This window comes from Rhagoletis pomonella, unplaced genomic scaffold (assembly GCF_013731165.1).
Source record: "Rhagoletis pomonella isolate Grant_MI unplaced genomic scaffold, Rhpom_1.0 Rhpom_scaffold_00014, whole genome shotgun sequence".
Lineage (NCBI taxonomy): Eukaryota > Metazoa > Arthropoda > Insecta > Diptera > Tephritidae > Rhagoletis > Rhagoletis pomonella.
The window spans coordinates 14,218,891-14,225,725 of record NW_023458568.1 but is presented as its reverse complement, the minus strand read 5'-3'; the positions used below and the strand labels follow the sequence as shown (position 1 = coordinate 14,225,725).

Sequence of the window (6,835 nt, the reverse complement as noted above, 5' to 3'; positions counted from 1 at the left end):
CTACCGCCTCAAAACTCTCTTGCAGCTTAGCTGTGAACTTACGCTCAAAAGCAGCAATACCTTCTGTCAGCTGTGTATATACCGCTCCAATACGCTCTTGTATCCTCTCTTCCATTGACTGAAGCTTCTCTTCTGTGGATTTCAGCGCCTTAAGTACAGCTTCAGAGAGACCGCCGTTATTCTCCAGTCGTAGATTTTTATGTGCTGGAGATTCTTTACTAGCAGCAAAAATGGCTTTATACTATTTTCAGACAGGCAGTTAATCGAGCAATTATCCAAGCTTTCTCAATTAATGCACTAATTAAGATCGATTTGCCATACAAAATTTCAATTATTAATTGCTCGATTGGTAATTAATTGAATGTTTAATCTAGTAAAAACTCCAATGCAACTCTGTTAGGTAAGTTCGTTTTCTTAGTTTTGGTGTGTTCAGTGTTAAATGACAATCAGCTGTTTGACATAATTTTATTATTTTCTTTTTGGAACCAGCAAACATCAAAAACCAAAAAAATTGTATTTCAACTGCAGGATGCAGAACAATCTGAATGGTGAGTAAATAAACACAAATGGTTATGTGTAATGTTTATTAAAAACACATATGTATGTATTTCAGTTCGATTAGCTCCAAAACCAAGAAAGAGGAGACTGGCTTGGGCTGAGGATGGCGAAGTGGCCATTCTTGATTTGTGGGAAGAGCGCGTTGCTGATCTCCGCGGTGCACGGAAGAATGGCCACATCTACGCGGAGATGGCGAACGAGCTGGCAAAGTTGGGCCACAACTACAGCGCCCGGGATGTGCAGGTGAAGTTGGCGAACTTCACGCAACGCTACAGGTACGAAGAAATAAAGGAATAATATTCAAAACCACTAAAAATTTAATTCGTTAATAGAAAAGAGAAATTGGCTATGGGACCTTCTGGTGGATCACCCTCAACGTGGCCTTTATACGCAAGGGTGCACCAGATAATCGGTGGATTTAAGGCCAATATGTTTTGCGAGCTGACGCTTGAAAACATCAGCGGTATGTATGCGTTTTTGGAATGTGCCTTACTAAAAGCCGTAATGTGTTTAGTGGAGATATTTGTTTTGTAGCAGAGTGACGCGTCTGTGTACATGCTAGAACTATCAGCTCGTTTAGTTGCAGGTTTAAGTGCGAAGGTACACTTCGATTTTGCACGAGCACAGACATACGGTGGTGCTTCAAAACAAATGTTCCACTAAAACTTAAGTAGATACAAATAACTAAACCGTACCCAGGGTTGGCACCTCATGGATCCGCAAATTATTATTTACTACGATCGTAGCAAAGTGCCAACGCTGACCGTACCCTATCTTTTTAACTTCGATACAAGCACATATGAACATATGTATTTATTTAATGCTGATTTTTTTTATTTCATTCTTATTTGTTTTTTTTTCTTTTAAACAGAATCCGATATAGCATCCCAGCCATCACCACTGACCCCAATATTGCCGTCATCACTCAGCCCAACATTTTCCTCACCACTGGCATCACCTCTTCCTGCTGTGCCAACCACACCGCTGCCTACACCGTCACCGCCGCTGTCATCACCTCTCACTCCTCTGCCAACCACACCGCTCCCCACACCGTCACCGCCGCTATCATCGCCGTCGTCACCAATGCCTAGCAGCTCAGCTTCTGCGGTTGAGCCTAAAAGAAGGAAAGTAATCGGCACTTTACAAAAGAAAGTATTAGATAAATTTGATGGGTTGTCAGCGGAGATAAGCCAACATATACAGAGGAGTGAGGAAAATGAAAAAGAGTGGATGAAGATAGAGAAAGACAAAGCTGACACACTGAGGGAGATAGCGAATGATAACAAAGAATTAAAAGTTGGCATTTTATCATTTTTAAATAGAAATTAATAACACTGTACAGCACTCGGCTGGGTATTGGACCAAACCAACTTTTTTAAAGAGATTGAGCCATAAGTAAAAAAAAGTTAGTTCTCCGTTTTATTATATATTCCGTTTCATCCGTTTTATTATATATTACAGGTGCTATAACGGGTCAAAGTCAGATGTTCGAAAAATGAAAAACTTAATATTTCAGACAATTTTGAACCGATTTTAAAAGGATTCACATCGTTGTAAAAGTTATTAAATCCGCTTTCTTTCGATATGCATATTTGTATACTTCGTATATAAAATTTTTAGAAAAAACACATTTAAATGAAAAAATACCTTTTTTTATAAAAAAAAAATATTTTAAAGAAAAATATGACTAACCGATTTTTTAAAAATTGGCGTCGTTGTAAAGGTGATTAAATCCCCTTTCTTCTGATATGCATATTTCTAAAAATCGGTTAGTAATTTTTTTGTTCAAAATACTTTTTTATAAAAAAAGTTCTTATTTCCTTTAAATGTGACTTTTCTCAAATTTTTTAGTATAAAGTATACAAATATGCATATCAGAAGAAAGGGGATTTAATCGCCTTTACAACAATATAAATTGTTTGCAATATAAGGAAATTAATTTTTCGGAGACCTGAACTTTGACCCCTTATATAGGTAATATAGGTCTGCACAAAAAAATTGATTTAACATTTAAATAAAAGGAGGACTACGCCTATATTTTTAGGTTTTTAGTTATTTACATACATGCAATAATTTAATATAATTTTTTACCAAAGGTCCTATTTCAAACTTCGAAGGCCCATATCTCGATTTCGGAGGCTAACTTCGAAAAACGGAGAAATCACTTTTTTTTCATATGACTCACAAAAAGTATATACAGTGGACGGTATTTTTATAGATAAATAACAAAAGAAATTTAGCTCGAAAAAAAAAAATGTAAATGAATTAAATTAACAAATAAAAATTGTACTCACTAAAATAATTGCATAATCCTTGCCTTATTTCTTCAGCTGAGGGTTGATTGTCTCCAACTATCGTGACATATTCAGGATTTTCGAGATTTCTGTTCACTTCTTGCAATCTCTCCAACCACATGTCATTTATAGTGTCGTTCATTTCATTTAAATAATTGTGCAAGACGCAGCAGGCTCTAATAATGATGGGTGCCTTCCCAATTCGGTTGTCTAAACCTTTTCCAACACGACGGAATCGTCCTTTCAAGTGGCCAAATGCATTCTCAACTACTCTTCTGCACTTTGAAAGCTTATAATTATAGAGTTTTTGTGTTTCAGTTAAGGCCATTGAAAACGCGTATGGCTTCATTAAGGAGGTGGAAAACCGAAACGCAGAATCTCCAATAATGCATATAGGCATTTGTACTCCACCTATTTCTTTCTTACTGACCTTCAGTAATTCGTTCTCCTCCATTACTCGCTTCATTAACGATGCATTATATATCTGCGAGTCATTGCATCGTCCAGGAGCACCAATGTTCACATATAAAAACCGATATCTGAACATATATAGAAATAATTAATACATGCTTTTTAGAAAAAAACAACAGGATGAAAGTTAAATAACCTGTAATCCACTACAGCTAGTAGAACAATGGAATACCATCCTTTATAGTTGTGGTAGTCGGTTGCATCGGCTGGATTCGGCCTAACTTCGATGTGGCACCCATCTGAATATATATGTATGCACGTATATCTTTGTTTTTATATAAATTAGTTGCATTTTTAACTTTCTTACCAATTGCTCCAAGGCATTGGGGAAAGCCGAGACGGTCAAAACCATCAACACAGTCTTTTAAAGTTTGTGGAGTCGGTGGTAATTTCTTTATGTATTGCGCTGACAAAGCTTGCCAGACTTCCTCGCAAAACTCCCACAAGATTGTGCACACGGTCGATATTCCAACACCAAATAGTTCGGAAACCACTCTGTACTCTCCAGACGATCCCAGCGTAAATAGAGCTATCGCAACGCGTTTTTGCAATGGAATCGCGTTGCGCCAGTTTGTGTCGGCTTTGTGCAGGTTTTTGAGGAAGCCACAGAGTGTTTCAAAACTAGTGCGGTTCATGCGGAAGTGCGTCTTAAAGAAATGGTCATCGTTGCAATTGCAATTAACTTCCCAGAAAGAAGACTGCCGATTCTGCAATAGAGGAAGTATCATTTATAAAAGGACAAGAACTGATTACTTATAATCTGATTTACCAATTTCCAGAGGGATCTCTGAGTAGCGTTCCTCTGCAGTAACCCGTAAAGCAATAGCTGCTGTCTTCGCAAATGTTGCAAAATTATGAAGTTTTTTTCTTTTCTTTTTTTATATAAGGCCATTGAACTTGCGTAGCTTGCCAGCACTGACTGCAAAACTTGTATATTTGCAGTATACGCAAGAAAAAGTTCGCTTAAACACTTATTGTTTTCCATTTTACCAATTTATTTTAAATAAACAAAAATTCTTTTAAGACAGCTGACAGCCACTCGTTAATCGAGCAGCTGATTGTGTGTGAAACACAAAAATCTAATACTTAATTAAAAACTTAATTGACTCAATTAATTTTCTGTCTGAAAACAGTATTACGCTTACCGGCAGAATCCATAAGAAGCAGGTGACAATACGAAAATACTAAAACGCAGGTACAAAAAAACCACCAAAAAAAAGCTTATACGCGTGTTAAGTGAAGTGACGACAAAAAAGCTTGTATTAACACTGCAATTGCACCGAATAAAGGCAAATTTTTGTGGAGCGCTCAAAAACACGTCCGTCTCTCAGATAAAGGCATATAAAGTGTGAAAGTGTTCGCCCAATTCGGCGATGCCGTCGTTCACCGTTCGCCCTGCTATTTCGCATACTTTAATTATTAGAGCGGTAGCGAAAACAACTGATACCACTTTGTCGCACTTATAAGTTAGGTGACCATATTTTGAAAAACGAAACCATATTTAGAAATGATGACATGATAACAAATATAAATATAAGGCAAGGGGGAATTATTATAAATTATTTTATTTTAAGCCAGATTTAATGAATCGATCCCTGTATTTTTCAACCACCAAAAATAATTCATGTTACATGCTGTTTTCTTTTAAATCTTTGAAAATAAAAAAACATACGGCCACCTTTGGCCTGTACTGCCGCCATCGCTCAGCAGAGCGATAGAAATAAATCTATCGCCACGAAACGCCGCCGAGCGTACTTCGCATTTCGCTTTGGCTGTGTTCAATTTCATATGCCGGCGGGTGTTCTAATTTTGACAGCGGTAATTTCGCTGTGGTGAGTTCGCCGTTCGCCGGCATTGTGTTTCCACGGTAAAGCAACATCAGCGAACAAAGGTTCACCAGCATCAAAAAAGCTGCGGCTTGAGAATAACGGGTCCCTCTCTGAGTCTATACTCACAGCTTTGAAAACAACAGAAGATACAATTTTGTTGATGGAAGAGAGGATCCGTGAGCGAATTAGCGGTCTCTACTCTCAACTATCTGAAGGGATTGCTTCACTCGTGCGTAAGTTCACAGCTAAGTTGCAGGAGAATACCGAAGCTTTCGCGCCCAGAAGAGCGATAGAAATAAATCTATCGCCACGAAACGCCGCCGAGCGAACTTCGCATTTCGCTTTGGCTGTGTTCAATTTCATATGCCGGCGGGTGTTCTAATTTTGACAGCGGTAATTTCGCTGTGGTGAGTTCGCCGTTCGCCGGCATTGTGTTTCCACGGTTTGTCTGCTGAGTCCCCTTTCAGACACGTCAAGTCTTGAAAGCAATTTTTTTCGCATTCTCTTTTGTGTTTTTTATTTGCTTCCACACGCGTCAACTTTAATTTAATTCAAGTCCTTGGTTCTTTAAATGGGAAGCAACGAAAAGATCAAAAGAGACAAGAAAACTTGAAACGAATTGACGGTACGGAGGTATCTGTACTCTTCCCCTCCCTTCTCACCTCCTTCGCCAACGAACGAGCAGACTTTAAAGCAAGACTTGACGTGTCTGAAAGGGGACTGAATTAACTGCAGTTAGGGAGGAGTTAAGGAAACTCAAAAACGAAAAGTTAACTAGCACCCATTCGGCCGATGCTGTAATTTTTGGCCTTCCGTTTGCCAGCGAAGAAAATTTGTCCAACACTTTCGAACGTGTATGCAAATCTATTGAGTTTTCCCCTCCTCCTATTCGTGACATCTTTCGCACCAAGCGCACGGCTGAGCGCCCTAACAGCGCTGTGATTGTTAAGTTTCACTCAACCTATGACCGCAATCGCACTCATGGTGAAATGAACTGAAGGTGGCGCATTCCCGAAACCGCTACTTTGGTTTTGCCGACTTTGACATTTATGGCAATACGTAAACAAACTTTTTGTTTAGAAACAAGTGCAAACGTATTGCAAACGTATTGTGTACTTTCAAGTGAAAAATCGAAGTAATTCGTGCGTTCTGAATAAAAAACGTTTTATTTGTAATAAAAACTTTATAAAAATGTCGTGTCGTGTGTTGAATTGCAGCAGCCGTAGGGGTAAACCCCCAAATGCAGTTATTTTTTTTTGTTTCCCCGCGACGACGCCTTGGCCAGAAAGTAGGTAGAGTTCTGCCGGCAGGAGAAGCCATACAATTTAGACACCAGCGTAATATGCATGAAGCACTTTACGGACCACTTTAAAACACGACATGTTGAGTTGAAAACGTTGAAATACCACAAATTACAAATTAAAATCGGAGGTAAGCAAGCATCGACCACTTTCTGTAGGAAAACATGCGCTGCGACAAAATATTATACCTTTTTCGGCACCTGCACGATCAGCTGTTTTTCGTACTGGCAAATTCTTACAAGTCAAAATTTATCCAGTAAAATCCAGTAAAAACTTGCAATTTCAACTGTCATTTTTCGCTCTCTCAATTTCCCCTACTTTGCAAGTTTTTGCGTACGAAAACGCCAAAACATGAAAATTCGTAAAAACTTTTACTGGATTT

General features: G+C 38.5%; 2 protein-coding genes across 2 annotated transcripts; one reads left to right on the top strand and one right to left on the bottom strand.

Moving 5' to 3' along the window:
• The first annotated feature begins 258 nt into the window (after positions 1-258).
• LOC118749258 (wiskott-Aldrich syndrome protein family member 2-like) lies at positions 259-2,190 on the top strand. Its single transcript, XM_036484057.1, has 5 exons — positions 259-400; positions 490-548; positions 614-833; positions 891-1,021; positions 1,430-2,190. The coding sequence occupies exons 2-5, from the start codon at positions 530-532 to the stop codon at positions 1,885-1,887; spliced, it is 828 nt and encodes a 275-aa protein (XP_036339950.1). The 5' UTR covers positions 259-400; positions 490-529; the 3' UTR covers positions 1,888-2,190.
• On the bottom strand, positions 1,590-4,715 carry LOC118749257 (protein ALP1-like). Its single transcript, XM_036484056.1, has 5 exons — positions 4,093-4,715; positions 3,631-4,030; positions 3,460-3,562; positions 2,876-3,391; positions 1,590-1,672 (listed from the first exon to the last, which is right to left on the bottom strand). The coding sequence occupies exons 1-5, from the start codon at positions 4,306-4,308 to the stop codon at positions 1,654-1,656; spliced, it is 1,254 nt and encodes a 417-aa protein (XP_036339949.1). The 5' UTR covers positions 4,309-4,715; the 3' UTR covers positions 1,590-1,653.
• Positions 4,716-6,835: the final 2,120 nt, after the last annotated feature.